The sequence below is a fragment of the Bison bison genome, unplaced genomic scaffold, assembly GCF_000754665.1.
Source record: "Bison bison bison isolate TAMUID 2011002044 unplaced genomic scaffold, Bison_UMD1.0 scf7180017864332, whole genome shotgun sequence".
NCBI classification, from domain to species: Eukaryota; Metazoa; Chordata; class Mammalia; order Artiodactyla; family Bovidae; genus Bison; species Bison bison.
Genome location: NW_011494904.1, coordinates 2,005,009 through 2,017,486, shown reverse-complemented (window position 1 = coordinate 2,017,486; position 12,478 = coordinate 2,005,009). Strand labels below are relative to the sequence as shown.

Below are 12,478 nucleotides of genomic sequence, written 5' to 3'. Positions count from 1 at the left end.
AAGACGCTTACTCCTTGGAAGGAAAGTTATGACCAACCTAGATAGCATATTCGAAAGCAGAGACATTACTTTGCCAACAAAGGCCCGTCTGGTCAAGGCTATGGTTTTTCCTGTGGTCATGTATGGATGTGAGAGTTGGACTGTGAAGAAGGCTGAGCGCCGAAGAATTGATGCTTTTAACTGTGGTGTTGGAGAAGACTCTTGAGAGTCCCTTGGACTGCAAGGAGATCCAACCAGTCCATTCTGAAGGAGATCAGCCCTGGGATTTCTTTGGAAGGAATGATGCTAAAGCTGAAACTCCAGTACTTTGTCCACCTCATGCGAAGAGTTGACTCACTGGAAAAGACTCTGATGCTGGGAGGGATTGGGGGCAGGAGGAGAAGGGGACAACAGAGGATGAGATGGCTGGATGGCATCACTGACTCGATGGACGTAAGTCTGAGTGAACTCTGGGAGTTGGTGATGGACAGGGAGGCCTGGGGTGCTGCGATTCATGGGGTCGCAAAGAGTCAGACACAACTGAGTGACTGAACTGAAATGAACTGAATTGATATGCTTGCAGCTTATCAGAACCTGGAAAGGGATTGGCTTATTTTTTAGTTTTTACGATATGTGAAACGGTGCTTTCAGAATGGTGCAAGATGGCTTTAGGTGCAACTGTTGTAAAAAAAAAAGCTTATATATTTTTATATAATATATATTTCACAAATATGTATAAATTGTGACTCCTAATATATTTATGGAAGGCAGAAATCTTCAACTGTCTAATTATCTATAATGATGTCAGTGTAATTTTACTAGCCTGTTGTGAATTTTAAGTTTTTCTGGTAAGTATTTTACCTGCTCAAATGATCTAGAATACTCTTCTCTGTATCTCAAAGTTTCTTTCTTTCTTTTTTCCTCCAGGCAGAGCTACATGGAAATCATTCCAAAACAATTACTGCTGCTTTAGTCACAAATTATTGATTTTCTGTTCATTGTGTATGTAGAATTGCTGCTCTACTTAGATTCTAAAACAAGGCTTTTTAATTGTGTTTTCCAGGAAGATATGAATTTAAATGAAGATAAAAAGGCACCATTGCGGGAAAAGGACTTCAGTATCAAAAAAGAAATGGTGATGCAGTACATTAATACTGCTTCCAAGACAGTAAGTAAAGCTGTCAAGTTGAGCAATACTGCTGAAACATGTCGTAGTACAGTGAACAATGCATGTGTCTAATGGAGCACCTAAGTTTGCGGGCATCTGTAGTCAGAGAGCTTTTAAATGTATAATTAAAGGTACAAGTATTATAGTAAGTTTGTTTAATTTACAAGTATTTCTTACCTTATGGCTTTTAAACTTTTATTTTTTAGCCATTCACAGTGTTAAGAAACACTGTGGTTGCTTGATCTGCTCACTTTAGGTCATCTCTCCTTGTTAGTGAATTAAGATGGGTATTGATCTCTCATGTCACTTATAAATTAGGATAATATTTGTATTTTAGAAAAGTGAGACTGATTTGACTCTAACTACCTAACTCAGAATGCATAATCGTGGCTTAGAGGCATATGCTTAATGTGAGTTTCCCTGTGGATAAAATTAGCTTGTAACAAATTGTAAATGTAGACACTGAGAGGAGCCTTACGTCTCCACATGGCTGCTGCTTTTCTAGGGAAACATGAAGTATGTGGGTGGAAGTAATGACTAAATGTCTGAGAAACACGACTGGCACATAGAATTTATTTCATGGAACAACAAATGAGCTTGACCAGTCATAGAATTGTGACTAAATGGATTGGATGAAAAATATACAGTGGAAGCTAATGAGGAAGCAAGGCTCAGTAAAAAGACAATAGAGAATGCTTTTGGCTGAACATAAAATAGAACTGAACTGGAGAAAAATAACTAAACACACTGTTGTTTTCACGGGATACTTTAACCTATGGCCAGTTTACAAGAATATGAGTTATTTATACTGTGACTCCATTTATCTACTTAGGCCAGTCAGTGACTCAGGTATTTCTTTTGGAAGAAAGACTCAAGTGATGTTTAATTTTTAAGCATGTCTCATTTTTTGGCAGCCTGATGTTCAGATGTGGAATTCACTGAGTACTGTGTTTTTCCCAGCTCTTTCTATAGATGGGCCCTGCATCCTGCCACTGAAATTAGCAGTGGGGCTTTAGACTGTGTTTTAGACTGACTATCTTCTGTTTGATCTTGGACATCTAATTTTGTCTTTTTGATCCTCAGTCTCCTTCTACATAAGATGGAGCTAATACTAACTTCACCATATGCTTGTTGTCAGAATTAAATTAACTGTGATTAGAACATAACAGATTTTTAACTGGTTGGTTGCCTCTTGTGGTAGCAGAGGTTGTAGTAGCAGTTGTTTACTTTTTATTTTTCTTTGTGATTTATTATTCTTACTGTTGAAATCATTATACTACAAAACACAATTAAAAATATAAGTAAATGTATCTTAGTAAAATACAAGTTTCTCATTAGTCTGCATTTCTAAGACATTCACTAAACATAAAGTGTCTGTACGTAAGGCACTACTTAAGGCCCTAGTGATTGAGCGCCAGAATAGTGTGTCATTGTGTTGTATGGAGCAACATGGGACACATATGACAGAAACACACAAGCATGTCATGGGAGGTCAAATGTGACGTGGGGGGAAAGCAGGGGGAGTGAGGATGGTGTAACTGGTTTCTGTAGAGTCATCGGGCAGAGTCTCCTGTTGCTGCTTTTGCTGCTGCTAAGTTGCTTCAGTCGTGTCCGACCCTGTGCTACCCCAGAGATGGCAGCCCACCAGGCTCCCCCGACCCTGGGATTCTCCAGGCAAGAACACTGGAGTGGGTTGCCATTTCTTTCTCCAATGCATGAAAGTGAAAAGTGAAAGTGAAGTCGCTCAGTCGTGTCCGAGTCCTAGCGACCCCAGGGAGTGCAGCCTACCAGGCTCTGTCCATGGGATTTTCCGGGCAGGAGTACTGGAGTGGGGTGCCATTACCTTCTCCAGAGTCTCCTGTTAGAGAATTTTAAATCCAACAAGCATGAATTCACTTAATATAATTACAGGAGATAATACATTAGTTAGAACTGGTTTAGAAAACCTTGGCATAGTAGTGCAGTTTAATTCTGGGATTTCAGATAAACTTTTTAATAGAACAGAACATTCTGAACTTCTACACAGTGGATCTGTTTCAGTTCACATTCACTGATTTTAAACTTTAATCCTCTAATTATTTTGGACTCCCCGAATTAGATAATTAGATTATCAGAATTGAAATAGATTAACTATCTGAAGTATGAGTAAAGCTTTTAATTGGTGTGTGAAGGGTCATGACTCTCCTAGAAGGGTTCTGAATAATTTGGCAAATGGTTAACATTGTAGAGAGTTCAAGCTGACCAGTCATCTACTTTTGCTGTGGAAGTAAAAACACATTCATTAAGTATAGGATGTGGACTTTGTTATGCCAGTATATTTAGGTTAATGAGTACTGAAAAAATTTCTCTGAGAAAGGCAATGAGTTCATAGATAGGTTGTTCTAGGGAGAATGTGGCAAGTTTGTGTCAGATGTTACCATTTTAGCCTTAGAATCTGCTTTGAGATTCTCTTTTGTGGGTAAGCATTAATATTCTTTTTTGGAAGATAGTATATTGATGATTTGATAACACTTTAGCAATGTTAACCCTTAAATTAGCCCTGAAGTAGATCAGCTTGACTTTAAAATAGGGGGGAGGGGAACACTAAAAAAGCCATCAATCAAACTAGATTGTTTTCAAGATCTTACAAGTTTTGGTTTAGGTGGCTGAATACTACAACTGAATTTCTTCAGTTAGGAAATATTATTAAAATGTACTAAGCAAATATCATATTTAGAAGCTAAAAATGCCATACTCACATGTTTCTAACTTCCTAGGGCCTTTTGGCCTGTGCAGTCTGATGGCTGGCTCTGGTGAGGCTTCCGAGAATGCTCTCCCTGGACCAGAGTGGGCAGGCTGCCTTTCCTGCTGGTCGTGGTTGGGCTGGGTATGCGGTGCTCGGCAACTGACGCCCTGGAGCTGCTGCTCTGCCTCGGTGCAGGCCTGTGCCAGACTGTGCTGTGACGTGAGGTGGTGTCTGCTGTTATTTAAGCTGCCTGGAGCTGGGTTTTGCTTTGCTGCTGTAAACATCCTGTAGGCCATCCAGGTGTCCTTTTGGGTATGTGGAGTGTCTCTTTAATTCCCTCTGGAAATTTCTCTTTGTAACCAAGTCAGTTCAGTTCAGTTGCTCAGTCGTGTCCGACTCCTTGCGGCCCCATGAACTGCAGCACACCAGGCCTCCCTGTCCATTACCACCTCCCGGAGTTCACTCACACTCAAGTCCATCGAGTCAGTGATGCCATCCAGCCATCTCATCCTCTGTCGTCCCCTTTTCCTCCTGCCCCCAATCCCTCCCAGCTTCAGAGTCTTTTCCAATGAGTCAACTCTTCTCATGAGGCGGTCAAAGTATTGGAGTTTCAGCTTTAGCATCATTCCTTCCAAAGAACACCCAGGACTGATCGCCTTGCTATCCAAAGAAGTATCTAAAAGATCTTTGGAGTCACTGCAAGGCTTGGTGGCCATTTCTTGGTAAATGACTTGCTTTAGATGATTAGCAGCAAGTTTGTTGGAAAATTGGAGAAGGAAATGGCAACCTACTCCAGTATTCTTGCCTGGAGAATCCCATAGACAGAGGAGCCTGGCAGGCTACAGTCCATGGGTCACAAGAGTCGGACATGACTTAGTGACTAAACCTATTGGAAAATGCATGCATGCATCCTCAGTCGCTTCAGTCTTGTCCAACTCTTTGCAACACTATGGACTGTAGCCCTCCAGGCTCCTATGTCCATGGGATTCTCCAAGCAAGAATACTGGAGTGGGTTGCCATATTCTCCAAGGGATCTTCCTGACTCAGGGATTGAACCCATGTCTCTTATGTCTCCCTCATTGGCAGGAAAGTTCTTTACCACTCGCACCATCTGGGAATTACTGGAGAACACTTCTTTCAAAAAGACAGTGGCACTAGTGGTAAAGAATCCGCCCTGCCAATACAGGAGATGGAAGAGATGCGGGTTCAATCCCTGGGTCAGGAAGATCCCTTGGTGTAGGAAATGGCAACCTGCTCCAGTACTCTTGCCTGGAAAATTCCATGGACAGAGGAGCCTGGTTGGCTACAATCCATAAGTCTCAAAGAGTAATTAAAATAAATAAATTTATATATAAAAAAAGTGGACACGACTGAGCACACATCACTTGCCATTTCCTACTCCATGGAATCTTCCTGACTCGGGGATCGAACTGGCATCTCCTGTTTGTTTGTCTTCTGCGTTGCAGATGGATTTTTTACTGCTGAGCCACTGGGGAAGCCCAGCCTGTTGCAGAGGATTAGTAAAAATCTCTTTCCCATCTGTTGAGAAGAAAGAATTTGCTGTTCCACTTTTAGGCTTTTTCAGGGTAATTTGTGGTGATTCAAAATGGAGACAACCTGAGAGGCCAAAACCTGTATCTTAGAAAGTGAAAGCAAACCCTCTGGAAGAAGAAGACGGTCAGAGCTGTGAGAGGGAGTGAGGAGAGGAGTCAGCCTGGCCAGGAGAGAAGGGACGGGCCGGAGGGGCGTCTGGTGTGGGGAAGAGGGGGGAATCGGGGGTCTGGAGAGAAGGGATGGGGCAGAGGGGCATCTGGTGTGGGGATGAGGGGGAAATTGGGGGTCTGGAGAGAAGGGACAGGGTGGAGGGGCATCTGGTGCCCTGGGGACGTGGGGTTTCAGGGGAGAGAGGGAGAGACATTTGAAGGGTTTGGAAGGACATTGTGTTTTACCCTATATAGTGAAACACCTTTATTATGTCTTTAAGAACCACTGTGTCTCTAAGAAGGACCATTCATCTTCTTTTTCTTTTTCCCTAATTTATTTTTATATACTGAGATGATGACACTGTCCAGGCAAGTTCACTTCTATACAGACTACAGCCAGACACCTGTCAGCATATAGTCTTTTTTGGTTGTAGATATAATGCTTTAAAGATCTTTCTTCAAAATGTATACTTCTAGTTCCTGAGGATTGTGCTAGCTTGGAATCAAAAGTTTTTACAGGCTCCCCAGCCCGTGCCTCCCTCCCCCTGCCCTCCCATCCATATGTCTTTGGAATCTGTCCCTGCTACAGGTAACAAGCTCATTTTAGGTGGGCTTCATGAAAAGACCCAACCTCACATTTCTAAAGTGCCTAATGAAAGCATCCATCCTTCATTCCCTGTTTGTGTCTTGATTTTTCCTATTTGATTTCTTTATCCAAGGAATGAAGCATAAACCCTCTTTTATAAATGCGCCTGGAAGTTTACTAGCTTCCTTTGACTTTGTTTCTAGTTTTTTTCTTTCCTAGGTTATCAGGTCGAGTGGAATCAAGTGGCTTCAAGTGTTCCTCTGTTAGAGAAGTTTGGATGGCATTTAACTTTACTCTTTGAATTCTTTCTTAAATATTATTTCTTCTTTAGTCTTCTTTAGTAAGAAATATAAATGGCAACTATTAAGAACATAATTTTAAAAGATACATAGAAGACTCAAACAAATTTTTTTCAAAAAGTGTGATGAAATGACTGAGCGTATATTGAGTTCTTAAATGTAGGATTATAGACTTTCATATATGTATATATATATACATACATGTATGTATGTATATAGGTGAGTATATGTAGTGTTCAAAAGTCTTTTTGAAAGGTATTAGCACTTGTTATAGCTCAGTAGGACGTGGTATTCTCAAACACGGAGGACGTGGTTTTCTGCATTATCAGCCTTCTAGGCATATTTTGACCAGGAAAGAACCACTTTGAGGAAATATTAGTTGTATGCTCATTTGTATGTGTGCTTTTTCTCTAGGTAGAAAATCTTAGACTTGATTTGTTAATATTTAATATCAGTGATGGTATTTTCATACCTTTTAGTATGCATTTTATTTTTTAGAGTTCAGTTTCATATGTTAATTTTGGAAACATAGTCAGATATAGGTCAATCAAGTTGTTGTCTCTGTTTTATTTCCTCACTTTTTGTCATTATGGTTATTTAAACATAGAAACTTAGATGAATCATAATTAGTTACACATTCTTGGTAGAGTTAGCATGGGTTTTTCTGGCTTATATTTCAGGTTTTGGATTTGATCAAAGCACCCCTGTAACATAAAAGCTTGGTTAAGGGTGTGCTGGTACTTGGTGTTAGACACTTATCGTCAGTGCTCTTGGGATACTTTGCCTGTTTGTCTCCAGGTCTTGAAGAGAGAAAATTTCAGAGCCTCAGAGCAATGGACCAATTTCTTGTTGAGAGTATTTCCTAATCTATCTGGCATTTTCATTTTCATTTGTGCCTTTATAGGGCAGGTTTTTGGAGAAGGCAATGGCACCCCACTCCAGTACTTTTGCCTAGAAAATTCCACGGACAGAGGAGGAGCCTAGTGGGCTGCAGTCCATGGGGTTTCGAAGAGTCGGACACGACTGAGCGACTTCACTTTCACCTTTCACTTTCATGCACCGGAGAAGGAAATGGCAACCCACTCCAGTGTTCTTGCCTGGAGAATCCCAGGGATGGTGAAGCCTGATGGGCTGCCGTCTATGGGGTTGCACAGAGTTGGACACGACTGAAACGACTTAGCAGCAGGGCAGGTTTTATTTATGTACAACTAAAATTATCTTTCAACAGCTCAAATTCATCCAGCTTTCTTATGAGTTGTTCTGAGCAGCACCAGTGGTATATTGTATTCTCTGTTGTTACCGTATTGCGTTTTTGTTTAGGCAGGAGATGAATATAAAGGTGACGGTGATCTTTTCTTTTTTAATAGGAAGAAATTATATTGGATTCAAACTAGAATCGTATATTTTTGGTTTTTTTAAAATCTTACTGTTAGTTAAGACATTTTTTCTTTTATTATAGCACTTTAAAAAAGATTCATCAGATACAGAAACACTTAGTTATTGGTAAAATTGACTAGAATTTTAGAGCCTGACAGGGTCAGTGGTGCTTTTACTGGTAAACAGTTGTGGCATTAGAGGTCATCTGAGATTGTTTTCATCTTGCTTATTGAGTTGTTGTTTGATCTATGATATTTTGCTGTGTTTGTGATTACTTTTTAGATTTTATGAATATAATTAATCTTATGTCTGATAACTGCAAAAGGAGTGAAAACTTTGCAAGTGCCAGAAAGAAGAGGCCTGTGATTATGATGTAGATGAAAGGGAAGAGCAGGTATTTGTATGGAATGGACCTTCTGAAAGCAGGAACGGTTCTAAAGAATAAGTGAAAAATTGAGAAAAATGCTGTGTATGTATGATTGTTTTTCAGTGAATGAAAGGGAAAAGTATGTCAGTGGAAATAACAAACAATCTATAATAAAGAATAGAAAAGAATTTTATTTGAGGAACAGTGGTGTTCAACCTTGATATATCCATTAGAGTCATTTGGGGAGCTTTAAAAATCTTGATGTCTGGGTTCTGTCATTTTCAATTAAGTCAGGTGGGACCCAGGGATCAGTGTTTAGTAATGCTCTCCTGGTGATTCCAGAGTACAGTCAAGGGTGAGAACTACTGGACTGGACAGGGTGAACCTTGTCACTAGGTGCCTTCATGTAACCTTAGTTCAGCCAAAGACTAGAAGTTAATAGGATTGAAAGGCTGAGCATGGTGAACATTTACTCATGAAGCCGTTATTAAGCAACTGTGGGTTCTGGGCTAGTTTGCCTGTGTGTAAGTGAAAATGAATGTTCAAAGGCATGCTGTAACTACAAAGAAATTCTCTGACACTTGGCCTCTTGTGAAAAATCATCAAAGTAGGGGAAGGTTATCTACTATAACAGATGGAAGAACTTGGTCTTTTTTTTGGAAAAAGATGCCCAGCAAGGAGGGAGAGGGTGTACCTGGTTTTCAAGTTTCAGTGGTGCCAATAAATTTAAACTCCTCTTAATTTTGGTTTGTATTAATACTTAATAGACATACTTTCAGTTCTTACTTACTCCTAAAGAGAGTAAATCCTATCCATGCTTAAAAGTGGGTTGACCATCTTGTGTACAGAAGGCATTCCTTCCCAATTTCGTGCTTCCCTGATACACTACCATTTCCTCACTGGTACAGTATTCTGTCCCTAGGTTTCTGTGAGGTATGAAATTGTCCAAAAGTAAATTCAGACAATCTTTTTGTCTGCATGCATGTGTGCTAAGTTGCTTCAGTTGTGTCTGACTCTTTGCAACCCCATGGTCTATAGACTGCCAGGCTCCTCTGTCCATGGGGTGGTCCAGGCACGAATACTGGAGTGGGTTGTCATTTCCTCTTCCAGGGGATCTTCCTCACCCAGGGGTTGAATCCACATCTCTTATGCCTCCTGTATTGGCAGGCAGGTTCTTTACTACTAGAGCCACCAGGGAAGGTTTTGTCTATTCCTTGTATATAATTGCTGTTAAACTAGTCTTTTTTTTTTTTTGGTAGCCTTTGGGAAAGCTGTATTGCATTGATCAGTGAGTTAAAAATAATTTTGCTGTTTTTGTTAAGGATAGTTTTGTTATTCTCTTTCATATGGTAGAGATCTTTTAATTTACTCAGGTGGTCTTTTACTTATATTAGGTCTGAAATTATCTTAGAGCATTTCAACATTTTTCAAATGAAGTATGTGAGAACCTCCAGATAGTAACTAGGACCAGAAACTAGGGTTTCTGATTTTCTAAACCTTTTTATTGTAAAGTAAAACACAGTTATAGAAAATACTAATAAATATGTAGCTTAATGATTTATAAGAATATCATGATATCAATAAACAGAACCTTGGCAGCCATCTTAGAAACTCCATCATAAACCCTGTCAAACTTTGCTTTTTTATCCTTAAATCACTACCTTGAATTTTATGGGAATTATTTCCTTGATTTTCTTTAATTTTATCACTGAAAATTGTATTACCAGATACCATTTGTTGTTGCTTATGTTTTGATATTTGGAATATCTTAAAGATATTTTAAAATATTTTAAATATTCAAGTTCCTCTCCTTTCCTTTATTTTATCTGAGGCAGTCTGGATTTTACTGATTGCATCCTTGTGATGACATTAATGTTTCTCTTTCTCTTTCTTTTTTATTTCCTGCAAAATGGCAGCTAGTTCAGAGGCTAGATCAGACTCAGGTTTTATCCCTTTGGTAGGACCATAGGAGTATGTTCTGTATCAGAGGTTACTTTATATATACTTTATAGTTCTGTAAATTTGATTTCTGTAATTTTGATTTCATTTATTAGTTGGAATATATTTATAAAGAGGCATTTTCTCTCAAATACTGATTACCGTGTGATATAGGAAATTTAGGATAAATCCTTGATTCTTTTTGCCAGTTTTCAAGATACTGAATTGGTTCCCTATCATCCTATAAAAAAGGTGATCCTTTATTTTTGGTATTATTAATGAAGCTCAAATTTTCCCATCTTCAACCAGTGGGATCTTGTCCAGCTGGCCTCTAGTCATTTTGAGGTGACCCTGCTGTTCTACATAGTTTCATTTCTATCTGGTGGGATAAGATGACCTGCACTCCCCTCTTTTCCCACACTAGACCTGGAATCGGTCATTTCTTTTGGTGGGAAATAATACTTCAAGAACAGTCTGGTTGTCAATGATACTTATTGCTAGTGGGTTAATTACGGTTTGTAGGCCTTTTCAGTGGAGAGATAGCAAAGGAAAAAAATAAATGTGTATGTGTTTAAAAGTTTTTTCTTTTACATTTACTGTCCACATCTCCAACTGTTTTTGTTGTTATACTATATTTACATGGAGTGTATAGCCATTACATTTTATATTCTTTTAGCCTTTACTATTAGATTGGTACAAAAGGAACAGTGGTTTTGGACCCTGAATTTTAAATCATTGTAACTAGGCTCAAACACATCTCTATTAATCAAAATAGGAACCATTACAATCAACACATTTTTTGCCAAAAAGGAATAAGTGTTTAGTTCTAGCAAAAAAAAATCCATGTTGTGGAATTCAGTGACCTCCTGGAAATCATTTCCTGCTTCTGCTGCTTGTGGAAGCGTTTTCCCTGCAAACAGTTGTTGGGATGCTTGAAGAGGTAGCCGACGGGCGAGAGGTCAGGTGAGTACAGTGGATGAGGCAGAACCTCGTAACCCGAGCGCTGGTTGGTTGTGTCACATGCGGGTGCACGTTGTCGTGGAAGAGAACTGGGCCCTCTCTGGTGACCAGTGTTGGCTGCAGGTGTTGCAGTTTTCAGTGCGTCTCTTTGATTTGCTGAGCATACTTCTCAGATGTGATGGTTGAGCTGGAATTCAGAAAGCTGTAGTGGGTCAGACTGGCAGCGGACCACCAAACAGTGACCGTGACCTTTTTGGTTCAAATTTGGCTTTGGGAAGTGCTTTGGAGCTTCTTTTCAGTCCAGCCACTGAGCTGGTTGTCTCCGGTTGTCGTATAAAATCCACCTTTTGTTGCATGTCACAATCTCATTGAGAAATGTTTTGTTGTTGCATAGAATAAGAGAACATGACACTTCAGAACAACAGTTTTTTTTTTTTTGATATTTGCTCAGCTCTTGAGAAATCCACTTATCAAGCTTTTTCACCTTTCAATTGGCTTCAAAGGCCGAATGACCATTGGTCAGCATTGAGTTCTGTGGCAACTTCTTGTGTGACTGTAGAGGATCAACTTCAGTGATTTCTCTCAGTTGGTTGTTGTCAATTCCAGTGGCTGACTACTCTGCCCCTCATCGTCAAGGCTATCATCTCCTTCACAAAACTTCTTGAATCACCGCCCACAATGTACATTCATTAGTAATATCTAGGCCAGATGTGTTGTTGATTATTGTGAATTGTCTCTGCTGTTTTATGACCCATTTTGAAATTGAATAAGAAAATTGCTGAATTCGCTTTTCCCGACCCAGGGATCGAACCCGGGTTTCCCGCATTGTAGACAGACACTTTACCGTCTGAGCTACCAGGGAAGTCATATAATTTCCATAGTCTAAAATAAATACATGAAGAAGAACTAAAGAGCCTTTTGATGAAAGTGAAAGAGGAGAGTGAAAAAGTTGGCTTAAAGCTCAACATTCAGAAAACTAAGATCATGGCATCCAGTCCCATCATTTTATGGCAAATAGATGGGGAAACAGTGGAAACAGTGGCTGACTTTATTTTTTGGGCCACACCCCTCCTGGTTCCAGCTGCTGTTCTCACTCTGTTTAAGAATAGCTCTGGGCTGTTTCTGATATGTTTTCACATCTTCAGATGTCTTGTTGCTTTCTCTGCTTCTTTACATCAGACCATGATGCTGTGAAGATTTTGTGACTGTTAAGTGGTTTCTCTCCAAATGATTGGATTTTGAGGATCATGGAGATACCTTATTGCTCAATATTGTTAGGTTTTGCTGTTTAGTTGTTTTGTTTGTTTTTCTGTGGAGATCCAAAAACTATACTGTTGCTGTCACCTACCCAGATCCTCTAGTCTTCTGATTTTTGA

The 12,478-nt window shown here is 39.7% G+C and overlaps 1 protein-coding gene across 1 annotated transcript in view; it reads left to right on the top strand.

Annotated features, from left to right (window-relative positions):
- Nucleotides 1–12,478, top strand: part of DIAPH3 (diaphanous-related formin 3) — a 563,671-nt gene that overhangs the window by 75,748 nt on the left and 475,445 nt on the right. The window contains exon 4 of the mRNA XM_010853857.1: nt 1,043–1,147. Within this exon, the coding sequence (XP_010852159.1) occupies nt 1,043–1,147 (105 nt within the window). The remainder of the gene's footprint in view (nt 1–1,042; nt 1,148–12,478) is intronic.